Source organism: Tursiops truncatus, chromosome 13, assembly GCF_011762595.2.
Source record: "Tursiops truncatus isolate mTurTru1 chromosome 13, mTurTru1.mat.Y, whole genome shotgun sequence".
Taxonomy (NCBI): Eukaryota; Metazoa; Chordata; class Mammalia; order Artiodactyla; family Delphinidae; genus Tursiops; species Tursiops truncatus.
In genome coordinates this window covers 31,447,417-31,461,445 of record NC_047046.1, presented here as the reverse complement: position 1 = coordinate 31,461,445, position 14,029 = coordinate 31,447,417, and the positions used below count along the sequence as shown (strand labels likewise).

At 40.4% G+C, this 14,029-nt stretch overlaps 1 protein-coding gene across 1 annotated transcript in view; it reads right to left on the bottom strand.

The window, feature by feature from the left end:
* LAMA1 (laminin subunit alpha 1) overlaps positions 1–14,029 on the bottom strand; it is a 149,718-nt gene that overhangs the window by 98,050 nt on the left and 37,639 nt on the right. Inside the window, exons 4-6 of the mRNA XM_019920618.2 lie at positions 7,629–7,871; positions 6,458–6,637; positions 3,526–3,615 (exon numbers count right to left, since the gene is read on the bottom strand). Of these exons, the coding sequence (XP_019776177.2) occupies positions 3,526–3,615; positions 6,458–6,637; positions 7,629–7,871 (513 nt within the window). The remainder of the gene's footprint in view (positions 1–3,525; positions 3,616–6,457; positions 6,638–7,628; positions 7,872–14,029) is intronic.

The window sequence follows — 14,029 nt, the reverse complement described above, 5'->3', positions numbered from 1 at the left end:
GAAATCATAAAAATCAGATCAGAAATAAATGAAGGAAACAATAGCAAAGATCAATAAAACTAAAAGCTGGTTCTTTGAGAAGATAAAATAGATAAACCATTAGCCAGACTAATCAAGAAAAAGAGGGAGAGGACTCAAATCAATAAATGAAAAAGGAGAAGTTACAACAGACACCGCAGAAATACAAAGCATCCTAAGAGACTACTACAAGCAACACTATGCCAATAAAATGGACAGCCTGAAAGAAATGGACAGATTCTTATAAATGTATAAACTTCGAAGACTGAACCAGGAAGAAATAGAAAATATGAACCGACCAATCGCAAGTAATGAAATTGAAACTGTGATTAAAAACCTTCCAACAAACAAAAGCCCAGGACCAGATGGCTTCACAGGCGAATTCTATCAAACATTTAGAGAAGAGCTAACACCTAACCTTCTCAAACTCTTCCAAAATATAGCAGAGGGAGGAACACTCCCAAATTCATTCTACAAGGCCACCATCACCTTGATACCAAAACCAGACAAGGATGTCACAAAGAAAGAAAACTACAGGCCAATATCACTGATGAACATAGATGCAAAAATCCTCAACAAAATACTAGCAAACTGAATCCAACAGCACATTAAAAGGATCATACACCATGATCAAGTTGGGTTTATTCCAGGAATGCAAGGATTCTTCAATATACGCAAATCAATCAATGTGATAAACCATATTAACAAATAGAAAGAGAAAAACCATATGATCATCTCAATAGATGCAGAGAAAGCTTTTGACAAAATTCAACACCCATTTATGATAAAAACCCTGCAGAAAGTAGACACAGAGGGAACTTTCCTCAACATAATAAAGGCCATATATGATAAACCCACAGCCAACATCATCCTCAATGGTGAAAAACTGAAAGCATTTCCACTAAGATCAGGAACAAGACAAGGTTGCCCACTCTCACTACTCTTATTCAACATAGTTTTGGAAGTTTAAGCCACAGCAATCAGAGGAGAAAAGGAAATAAAAGGAATCCAAATCGGAAAAGAAGAAGTAAAGCTGTCACTGTTTGCAGATGACATGATACTATACATAGAGGATCCTAAAGATGCTACCAGAAAACTACTAGAGCTAATCAATGAATTTGGTAAAGTAGCAAGATACAAAATTAATGCACAGAAATCTCTTGCATTCCTATACACTAATGATGAAAAATCTGAAAGTGAAATCAAGAAAACACTCCCATTTACCATTGCAACAAAAAGAATAAAATATCTAGGAATAAACCTACCTAAGGAGACAAAAGACCTGTATGCAGAAAATTATAAGACACTGATGAAAGAAGTTAAAGATGATACAAATAGATGGAGAGATATACCATGTTCTTGGATTGGAAGAATCAACATTTTGAAAATGATTCTACTACCCAAAGCAATCTACAGATTCAATGCAATCCCTATCAAACTACCAATGGCATTTTTCACAGAACTAGAACAAAAAATTTCACAATTTGTATGGAAACACAAATGACCCCTAATAGCCAAAGCAATCTTGAGAAAGAAAAACAGAGCTGAAGGAATCAGGCTCCCTGACTTCAGACTATACTACAAAGCTACAGTAACCAACACAGTATAGTACTGGCACATAAACAGAAAGATAGATCAATGGAACAGGATAGAAAGCCCAGAGATAAACCCACGCACATATGGTCACCTTATCTTTGATAAAGGAGGCAGCAATATACAGTGGAGAAAGGACAGCCTCTTCAATAAGTGGTGCTGGGAAAACTGGACAGGTATATGTAAAAGTATGAGATTAGATCACTCCGTAACAGCATACACAAAAATAAGGTCAAAATGGATTAAAGACCTAAATGTAAGGCCAGAAACTATCAAACTCTTAGAGAAAAACATAGGCAGAACACGCTATGACATAAATCACAGCAAGATCCTTTTTGACCCACCTCCTAGAGAAATGGGAAAAAAAACAAAAAAAAAATGGGACCTCATGAAACTTCAAAGCTTTTGCACAGCAAAGGAAACCATAAACAAGACCAAAAGACAACCCTCAGAATGGGAGAAAATATTTGCAAATGAAGCAACTGACAAAGGATTAATTTCCAAAATTTACAAGCAGCTCATGCAGCTCAATAATAAAAAACCAAACAACCCAATCCAAAAATGGGCAGAAGACCTAAATAGACATTTCTCCAAAGAAGATATTCAGACTGCCAACAAACACATGAAAGAATGCTCAACATCATTAATCATTAGAGAAATGCAAATCAAAACTACAATGAGATATCATCTCACACCAGTCAGAATGGCCATCATCAAAAAATCTAGAAACAATAAGTGCTGGAGAGGGTGTGGAGAAAAGTGAACACTCTTGCACTGTTGGTGCAAATGTAAATTGGTACAGCCACTATGGAGAACAGTATGGAGGTTCCTTAAAAAACTACAAATAGAACTACCATATGACCCAGCAATCCCACTACTGGGCATAGACCCTGAGAAAACCATAATTCAAAAAGAGTCATGTACCAAAATGTTCATTGCAGCTCTATTTACAATAGCCCGGAGATGGAAACAACCTAAGTGCCCATCATCGGATGAATGGATAAAGAAGATGTGGCACATATATACAATGGAATATTACTCAGCCATAAAAAGAAACAAAATTGAGCTATTTGTAATGAGGTGGATAGACCTAGAGTCTGTCATACAGAGTGAAGTAAGTCAGAAAGAGAAAGACAAATACCGTATGCTAACACATATATATGGAATTTAAGAAAAAAAAATGTCATGAAGAACCTAGGGGTAAGACAGGAATAAAGACACAGACCTACTAGAGAACGGACTTGAGGATATGGGGAGGGGGAAGGGTGAGCTGTGACAAAGCGAGAGAGAAGCATGGACATATATACACTACCAAACGTAAGGTAGATAGCTAGTGGGAAGCAGCCTCATAGCACAGGGAGATCAGCTCGGTGCTTTGTGACCGCCTGGAGGGGTGGGATAGGGAGGGTGGGAGGGAGGGAGACGCAAGAGGGAAGAGATATGGGAACATATGTATATGTATAACTGATTCACTTTGTTATAAAGCAGAAAGTAACACACCATTGTAAATCAATTATACCCCAATATAGATGTTAAAAAAAAAAAGTATGAACATGATTTCTAACTGCACGTGATTTTCACTTGACTATCTTATAGAGAAGAGCTTCAAAATTCAAAAGGTTACTGAATTGCACACTTAAAAACGATTGAAATGGTAAATTTTACGTTACCTTTTTTTTAAACACCTCCAAAAAAAAAATTTATGGAAAGAATTTAATTAGAAACATATTCTCCTACCAACACAAAATTAAATTGTTTAAAAAAATTAAACCAGTTAAATTATCTGAAAATCTTTTTTTGTGGCTTGATTTTATAACTTTCAACACATGCCTTGAATAAAAAAGTACAATGCAAATATTATAGCTACAAGTGCTATTTTGAATTTTTAGTAAAATGTGAAATACTATAACTCACCTTTATAGTTTCATCCCATGGGCAGCTACTAGCATGGCCATAACAAATACACATTCCTCCAACAGAAATGTCTTTTATTGAATAGTAATACTAAGGAAAAAGAAAGTAACAAGCAAAAATTAAAACCTCTTCTATTTCAGTGAGAAGAAAATGTTGGCACTCCAACAAATATCTCAGTTGTTATTGGTAATCAAAAACACAGATATGCATTTTAAACTATATTTCATGCACAAGTAAATATAAATAAAATATTTATGTTCAATTAATGTAAACAATGTTCAGGGCTTCCCTGGTGGCGCAGTGGTTGAGAGTCCACCTGCCGATGCAGGGGACACGGGTTTGAGCCCTGGTCTGGGAAGATCCCACATGCCACAGAGCAACTGGGCCCATGAGCCACAATTACTGAGCCTGTGCGTCTGGAGCCTGTGCTCTGCAACAAGAGAGGCCAGAACAGTGAGAGGCCCAGGCACTGCGATGAAGAGTGGCCCCTGCTTGCCACAACTAGAGAAAGCCCTCGCACAGAAACGAAGACCCAACACAGCCATAAATAAATAAATTATTCATTAAAAAAAAATGTTCAAATTAGCTCATCAACAGAAACCAAAGGAGTTTAAAAAGAATTTCTCAACTTGGCTGCATCTTAAACCGAGGCAGTCATATTCAAAGGCCATGTTACTGAAAACCCTAGAAATATTCCTAAATTGAACACAGCCCTATATAAAAAGGAATAACTCATGACCAATTAGGATTTATCCCATGGGTGCAGAGTTAATTTAACACACAAAAAAATCAATAAATGTAAATCACCACATTAACAGAATAAAGGAGAAAAATCATATGATCATTTCATTAGATGCACAAAAAGCATTTTACAGAAGGCAACACCATCAGTTAAAAAACAACTCAGCAAACCAGAAGTAGAAGAGAACTTCTTCAGTCTAATGCAGGCGTGTCTATGGAAAACCTAGAGCTAACAGTGAAAGATTAAGTGCTTTCCTCTTGAAATCTGCTCTTACCATTTCTATTCAACATTCTATGGGAGGTGCCAGCCAGTTCAATAATGCAAGAAAAAAGAAGTCAGAAGCAAACAGAGTGCACAGTAAGACTAAACTGTCATTATCTGTAGATGACATGATTGTGTACATAGAAAATCTATCAAAAACTACTAGAATATGTGAATTTGGCAATGTCTCAATCAACAAAAATTAATTGTACTTCTATACACTAGCAATGAACAAATGGAAAATAAATGTTAGAAAGCAAACCATTAACACTAATATTCAAAAACATGAAATACTTAAAAATAAACTGAACAAAAGATTGACAAATAAACAAATAATAGATCATTGCCAAGAGGAACTTAAGAAGACAGAGATAAGTGGGGAGGTATAGCACATTCATGGACTAGATGATCCAATATTGTCAAAATGTCTTCCAAAATTCCTCCTAACTCAATCTACGGAATCTATGGAATCCCAATGAAAGTCTTAGCAGGATTTCTTTCTTCCCTTCTTTCTTTATTTCTTTCCTACTTTCTTTCCTTCTTTCTTTCCTTCTTTTTGGTATTAATTGACAAACTGATTCTAAAATTTATAAGGAAACACAATGAACTTGGAACAGCCTAACCAATCTTGAAAAAGGACTGAGTTGGACTATTATGGTACCTGACTTCAAGATTTACTGCAGTAATCAAGAAAGACTGTTATTGGCATAAGGATAGACAAATAGATCATTGGGACAGTATAGAGTCCAGAAACGCACCCACAATAATACGGTCAAGTAATTTTCAACAGGGCACCAAAACAATTTAAAGGGAGAAAAGAAAGTGTTTTCAACACATGGTGCTGGAACAATTGTATATACACATGGGGAAAAAACAACCTTCGCCTCTACCTCACACCAAATACAAAAATTAACAAGAAAAGGATAATAGACGTGAAAGCTGAAACTATAAAGCTATTACAAGAAAGCATCGGAAAATATTTTTGTAAACTTGCGATAAGCAAATATTTTTCAGAAAGGAATAGAAAGCACTAACTATAAAAGAAAAACGATAAACTGGACTTTATCGAAATTAAACCATCTACTCCTCAGAAGTCATAGTTAGGAAAAGCGGATAAGCAAGAGACAAACCAGGGCAGGAGAAGGGATTTGCAGTATAGACACATCTGACAAAGGATTTCTACACAGCATATATAGAGATCTTTTATAACTCAGGAATAAGGAGATGGATAACCCAATTTAAAAATGGATAGAAATGTCATCAGATACAAATAAGGACACGCTCAACATCAGTCATCAGGGAAATACAAATTAATACCCCGAGGAGATGCCACCGCATGCACATCAGCACGGCTGAGGTGACAGTGACCGACGCCCCGATGTGTGAAAGTGTGCGGTGTACCCAGAGCCCTCACACACTGCTGGTCTGTAAAGTGACACAGCTGCTTCCGATAAGGCTTAGAAAATTCCTAAAAATTAAACACATAGCTATCCTGTAACTAAGTAATCCCACTCCTACTTTATCCAAGGGATTTGGAAATGTTTGTCGCCCCAAGCCTTATACGTTCACTATACACTGAAAATATGTACGTTTTCCTGGATGTAGCTTATATCTCAAACTTTAAAATTTTCTTCTAAGTGGGAAAAAACCCCAGCCATTCTCACTTGCTTGATCAGATGTAGAGCCAGATCAGAACGTGAAGAAATGACCACTACATCTGCTGCATGATGGCGTTATGGGATGGGTGGGGACAGGGGGACCTGAGGGCACCACTTCAGAACCATAACCTCGTTTAAAGGTGGCATTTTTAACAAAGCATAACTAACGTTCTTCAACAAAAATAAGAAAAAAAGGCCAACCTGGGAGGAAAAGTCTACTTCCCTGAAACAACATAAACTTTTCAGCGGTCAGGAGCCCTGCCACACTCACTCGTCTTGTGACAATAGGGTCGAGGTCTTTAGGGTCTCGGTGGCTGAGGGTCATAAGATCGGCATTGAGGGTTCGAATGCGCTGTAAGCGCAGGCGGATGTATCGTGCAGAAGTAAATTCCAACAACTTGGGTGAAAGATCATCAGAGCTTGGTCTGCCATTGATTAGCGATGTATGAATCTAGAGATAAAGACATCAAAATAAACAAATATCAATTTTAAGCATGCAAAAAATAGCCCTGATTGTTTACATTCAGGACATAATCTTTACAGATACTATCTAAAATCAAACCAAACAATGGGGTTCTTATAGAAATCTGTCTAATATTCATTGACACTTGTGAACAGCAGGATCACAGCCCAAGTTCAGTTTATTGAAGTTATTTGTTGCAGTGTCTCAGAGATTGCAGGAAACTTTTAAACAGGACCACTTCTCCCAGTGAGGTGAGGGCATTTTAACGTTTATCCACAGGCTTCTCTGAAACAGATTCTAAATGTCATGAATAGACTGGGGAGAGTGGGGGAAAGTGCCAGAAAGCTTTGTAACTCCCATTTTCTCATCTCTGCTCTTGAAACAATGCAGGGCTTGCTGCAGCGTTCCTGCTGTGAAAAGCACTTGCAGGGTTTTTGTAGTTTTAGCTCATCAAGGTATGCTACCAAGGCATGGCTTGTTTTTGATTACACTCTGACTTAAGGATGTGTGTGCAGTCCGGGCATGGAGAGCACGGAGCTGGAATATTTCATGAACCATCTCCAACCCTGAACACCTCCAGGGACAGGGAGAACTTCCCAGAGAAAACTGGGAGCTCTATATTTTAGAAGCATTTTCGCTCTCTTTAATATTTTAACAAATCTTGTTGCCTTGGTGTCATGAGAAAGATGCTCTGAGAATGATCTGATGGAGTTATTAAATCACAGCACAGTGAAGGTTGAGGGATCTCCCTGAAGGGAAGAAATCAATAAAGTAAAATGTGTCAGTGGTGACATTAATCATCAGTAGACACCAGTCAATGGCACCTTAACTACAGCAGCTAGATAGTTAAAGATCTCTGTGATCTGTACCAGGAGAGCTCTATTTTGAGTGTTTCCTGTTGGCTCTGTGATGGCTAGGTTGTCCCTGGAGGTGACACTGATGAAAAAACAGACCTCCTGGCCAGCAGGGGGCGCCATACCTCTCCGTGCTCAAGAGGCACCAGCCTGGAGTAATAGGAGGTGCAGATCACTTCGTCATCTGCCCTGTAAGTGGGCGGCCCCCGTCTTGGAGTGATATTGTAATGAGTCAAACATTCCGTGTCACTAACTGCATAATACTGCCAGGGGCTGAACTCCATGCCGTCCAGAGAATGCTCCAAGATCCAGTTTCCAGGCCGAGGGGCATTAGCAGCTTTGATGATGACATAAGCGACTTGAAAGACCTGGAACAAAGACATTGAAAACTGTCCATCGAAAATCAGTAACAAGTGCTCAAAAACCAAAGTGCCTCTTGAGAGCGTTGCCACCCGATGATGGCCAGTGTCTCTCACTGCTCTTGAGGCTAACTGCTCATAAGTGTTAATCAGAAATGTATCTTGTAAATGTTTTCCTGGTGGCATTTGTCTTCAAAATAAACTCAAAAAATACAAATAAATTTGTATTATTATTATTGTTGTTGTTAACAGTGTTAATATTGACATGTGTGCTTGTTTTCTTGTTTCCAATGTCTTTTTCCATCAGGATTCTGAATGATAATAGTTGTATTATATTTCATTAGTAGTCGTGTTAAATGTATTTCTCATATAGTGATTTGGAGATAACACAGCTGAATATGAGAAAAAAAGTCAGCCCGTTACACACTTATCACGATGGTTAAAATCCACAACACTGACAACACCAGATGTCGGTGAAGATGTGGAGCAACAGGAACTCTCATTCGTTGCTGGTGGGAATGCAAAATGGTACAGCCACTTGGGAAGACAGTTTGGTGATCTCTTAAAAAATTAAACACAGTCTTACCATACAATCCAGCAATCATACTCCTTGGTATTTACCCAAAGGAGTTGAAAACTTCCATAGGTGAATGGATAAAGGAAGTGTGACACATCCATACAACAGAATCTTATTGTGATTTAAAAAATGAACTCTTAATACACAAAAAGACATAGAGTAAACTTAAATGCATATTGCTAAGTGAAAGAAGCCAATCTGAAAAGGCTACTTACAGGATGATTCCAACTATATTCCCTCTAGGCTTGTTGTTTTTTTATTTTTGGTTTTAAGCTTCTCCCCATCTTAGCCCTCACCAATTCTAGCAACACAAGAGCCCCTTAAAATTAACCCAGCTGGGGCTTCCCTGGTGGCGCAGTGGTTGAGAGTCCGCCTGCCAATGCAGGGGACATGGATTCGTGCCCCGGTTCGGGAGGATCCCACATGCCGTGGAGCGGCTGGGCCCGTGAGCCATGGCCGCTGAGCCTGCACGTCCGGAGCCTGTGCTCCGCAATGGAAGAGGCCACAACAGTGAGAGGCCCGCGTACCACACAAAAAAGAAAAAAAAAAAATTAACCCAGCTGAAGCCACAATATTTCACATTTATCTACTGAATTATTCCCTGCAAAGGACGGTTTTATTTCATTATAATAACTCTGTTCACCTACAAGAAATGTCTCCCAATAAAATTTAGTCTATAAATGGTGTAAATGTGAAATGTTGAGTACCCATGTTCATGTGCAATTTTCCTCTAGAACACAATCACTGTTTCTAAAGCACATTAAAAGCAAAATGATGTTCTCAGATTTCAATAATCAGGAAAATCAGGAACTGTGTATCTGTTATGAAAGTTTATATCTGGAGCTGAATGTCCAATGTTTAAAAATCTAGAACCGTCTTCATCGATTTAAACCACTTTTTTTTTTTTTTTTGCGGTACGCGGGCCTCTCACTGTTGTGGCCTCTCCCGTTGCGGAGCACAGGCTCCGGACGCGCAGGCTCAGCGGCCATGGCTCACGGGCCCAGCCGCTCCGCGGCATGTGGGATCTTCCCGGACCGGGGTACGAACCCGTGTCCCCTGCATCGGCAGGTGGACTCTCAACCACTGCACCACCAGGGAAGCCCTAAACCACTTTTTTAAAAATTAAAATAATGGAAAGGCCATTTTGTCCTAGCATAAATATCTCCAGAACATTCTCCTATGAACATAATTACATTTTTTTCTGATTGGAAGTTTATTTTTAAAAAACCCTTTTCCCCAATTTTGTAATTCATATATTCCATAATTTATATTTTTAAAGTCTACTATTTTTTAATATTACTGGAAAACCAAACACTTCTCAGAAATACCTGGCAATTAATCTTACTGTCTCCTCTAGAGCTAGTCCTGAAGAACATCAGGGTTTTTTTTAATGCAGCTTGGGGGAGGTTAGTTTCACCTTTGCAAAGTTCCAGCACTGTCCCAGAACACCATGATGGAAACCGGCCTAAGTAGCTTTCCATTTGGTTTTCATACTGATGCCCAAGCTAACTGGAGGGAGGACACCCTCTTCTTTACTCATCACTGTCCAATTGCCTTGCAACCATTTTCACCATAAAAGGAGAAGTCTATGAGCATGTGGACCACTGTGGAATATGTTAAAATAGACTTCACAAATTGTAGGTGCCAAGTGAGATGGCATGATCAGGCAGCCCATTTGAGAGGGACGGAAATCAAGGTCATTTACAAATGGACTGACTGCATTTACCTTCTGTTTTCCAATTTCACATTTGAAAATGGACAGAACCAACAGGTTCACCTCCTGTGTGCTAAGAACTTCATGTATATCATCCCATTTAACTCCAAACAACCCCATGAGTTTCAAGTCATTGTGGTTTCCATTTTACATATTTGGAAACTGATGCTTAGAGAGGTTAAAAGACAAACTACTGAGAGTTGCAGGTCCCAATGAGAAACCAGGGGTCTCACTCCAGAGTCATTAGCATCCACTAGACACCCCCCAAATGTCCACACACACTAAGGTCATTGAATTTTCTTTTTGTAACCCCAGAAAAAGACTCCTACATTCACTTGGGCGCTGGGTTCATGTCTAAACAGGCACCGTGGCAATTGTTTCTGTTAACCCTGCAGTTTCTGTTGTGACGGCCCAGGATGTGTGGCGGGGAGGGGATGGAGAGTGTGCAAGGAACAAAAACTAATGCTACGTAGCGCCCGCTGTGGCCAAGGACAATGCTAAGTCCTTTATTAGAATGACAAGTCTTCAGACCCTTCCAACTACGTTCTTCTTATGAAATATGTACTGTCACTTCCCCTACTCTACAGATGAGGAAACCGAGGCACAGAAAGGTTACATAATCTTCCCAGGATCTCACATGTACTAATATGTAAACCACACTTCTACAGATTGCAAGGAAAAAGAATGAAACTCCCAGCTGAGCAGCTGGTGGGTACCAATCTGGTTTTCCAAACCACTGACCTCAACCAGTAGCAATTATTTCAATACCATGTTCTTGTACTTTCATCAAACCCTTGTCAGCTTTTAGACAGACAGCTTAGTCACATGTAACAAAACGTAACCCAGTGGAAGAACAACCATAATGGGAAAACTTCAGGACCATCCCTCCAAGGATCAAGGCCTTCAGCTATGAAGCTGGGCGTTGTTCTCACAGTGTCTCACTAGTTCTCTAGGTCCCCAAATTGGAGACTAGGAAACAAGCCAAGAAAGGGACTATGAAATATAAATCTGCAAAAGAGGAAGAGGAAGCTATGAAATATCTAAACGCTATTTGTTTTCACTTAAGTCATGTTATTAGCTGACTTATGTCTCCCCAAAATTCACAGGCTGAAGTCCTAACCCTTAGTACCTCAGAATGTGACTGTATCTGGAGAGAGGGTCTTTAAAGAGATAATCAAGGTCAAATGAGGTCAAATGGGTGAGCCCTAATCTCATCTGACTGGTGTCCTTTTAAGAAGAGAAGATTAGGACCCAGACGTAGGGGCAACCCTGTGAGGATACAGTGAGAAAATGGCCATCTGCAAGCCAACGGGCAAGGTCTCAGAAGGAATCAACCCTGCCAACACCTTGCTCTTGGACTTCCAGCTTCTAGAACTGTTTGCTAATAAATTTCTGTTGTTTAAGCCCCCAGGTTTCGGTATGTGCTACGGCGGCCCTAAGCAAATGAACACATGCTAGTCTAAGTCACCAATTGTGTGTTGACAGACCAGTCTTAACACCCCCTACGGAAAAAGTAAGGAATTCTCTGTTAATATATAGAATTTTAAACCTTTGCCCAAATGAAATCCGTGATATTTCTGTTGCTGCTTTTTAGCATGGTTGACTAAAGTGACTTTTCTCTCCATATAAGGTTGGCTGAACACAAAGCGATGATGCAGGGCTTTCACTAAATGCAGAGTCACTGAGGTCTTGCCAAACCTGCAGCTGATACAGCCACTTTCAAATCCACTTTCATCAGGGTTTTCTACCAAGAGGCCTTTGTTAATGATCACTGGAATGCACATAAACAGTGCCACATAAATAAAGCACACATACACCAAACACCGCTTTCTACACAGGAATCCAGACAGGAATTTTCATGTGGGCCTCAACCTTAAATATATTCAAACCCCCTCAGGCACAGAGATAAGAAAAATACACAGAGCGTAATTCTCCAATATCAGGGGCCAGCTTCAGACGTGCTCAGGGAAGCAAAGTGTTTCTTCTCCACAGAAAGCTCAGCTGCACAGGCTGCAGGGGCCCAGATACCACACGGGACCCCTGGCTGGAAATTCTCCACACAAGCACTTACCTGCCTCCAAGGCCATAATGAAACAGTGAATGGAGAATTGTTTTCTCTTACCCGATGGGAAAAACCTTTTCACAGGCAAAAGAGGTTTAGTTTTAACAGTCAAATTAAACTTTTAAAAAAGAGTTCGGTCTATTTGGTAAGTAACATTGCTCAGTTATCCCTATAAAAGTGGTGAATCTGTGCTCTGTCAGCGTTATTTCTTAGGACCTTATTAGACAATAAGATTCAAAATGATCGTTTGAGCTAACGTTTATTACTCAAGAATAAAGAAATAACTATTTATTAGAAGTCTAATTACTAATGCAGCTATGACTCCCTTGTGGTTTTACAGAGTATGGATCACGGAACTAACTAATCAATTGATGATCATGTGAAGTAGCAACAAACACTTGGCAGAACAAGAGAAGTTTGGGGCTTGGACGTTCACTTGGCACGTAGGATCCGTGGGATACACATTTTAGGTAAATCTCTTATGGGCAATGATCTTGAAATGTCATTTCTATTTGATTTTAGTGGCTGTTTTACCATTATTGCCTCGGTTTAGGACCAGTATACAAAATTAACAGACAAAAGGAAATAGCTTCATGAGTGAGAAGAGAAGTGTGGAATAAAATAGGTTTGTTTCTCTTTAAATTTGCTGCTGTCAATAGACGTGCAGGATAAACACATCAGAATCCAGCCTCTCTCCCCCCCTTTCTTTTCTTCTTGCTTTTTCCTTTTATTGAGGGCAGGAGGGACTGGCTACTTGTAATGGCAAATTTAGATCAAGTAGGTTTTTTTCCTTAAAATTCTTAAGCTTCGTGTCTCAGGAAATCAAGGAAGGCTCACTTCGGAAGCAAGCTCAGATTCTTCAGGTGGACCCTGAGGAAAAGCCAGGGTGAGAAAGATGATGAACAAGGAAGGAAGGGCAGAGAGACGGGCCCATCACAGAAGTACAGGGGAACCAGAACCAGTTACCTGAAGGTGGGAAAGGGGTATTTAAAGCTCCTTCAGAAGGAGTTCTGTTTCTCAACAACTAGAAAAGTTACCTCAAAAAGAGCCCACGGGTCTGCCCTGGTGGCGCAGTGGTTGAGAGTCCGCCTGCCGATGCAGGGGACACGGGTTCGTGCCCCGGTCCGGGAAGATCCCACATGCCGCCGAGCAGCTGGGCCCGTGAGCCATGGCCGCTGAGCCTGAGTGTCCGGAGCCTGTGCTCCGCAGCGGGAGAGGCCACAACAGTGAGAGGCCCGCGTACCGCCAAAAAAAAAAAAAAAGAGCCCACGATAAGCTGTCCCATGGTCCATGAGCCACTAGTTCCGTCTCAGGATGCTAGGGGGATTATCCCAAAGGATACGTGTTGCGCTACATTAAGAGTCAAAACTGGAAAGTAAGAGGCTCGTTTCCGTCCTTAGTCTCCATGGATCTCCCTGTAGAATTGCTCCCAAAGTTCAATTTCACCAAGGGTTCTGGGAAGATTTTGCTAGGTTTTGTGGGAGGTGAGTTGGAACGACCTCAAAAGCACAGCCAGGCAGGTCACCAAATGTCCTTTGTGGGGATCTTCACTGATTTCCCCCACCTGTAGGTGCCGGGTGACAGCTGAGCCCCAAGAATGAGATAAACCCGCTGCAAAATGCAGTTACCGGCCATTCTAGGACCTGGGAAATGCAAAGAGCGGCTTTCCCATCCCCCGACTCCTGACCACCGGTCAGCCGGAGCCATCGGTTTTCACCCAGGAACATCTCAGTCTTTGAAGTTACATTGGGCTTTTCCCCCAAATGCAGTGCAGTTTGTTCACAGGGGAACAGAGGGGGCAGTAAATACCATTC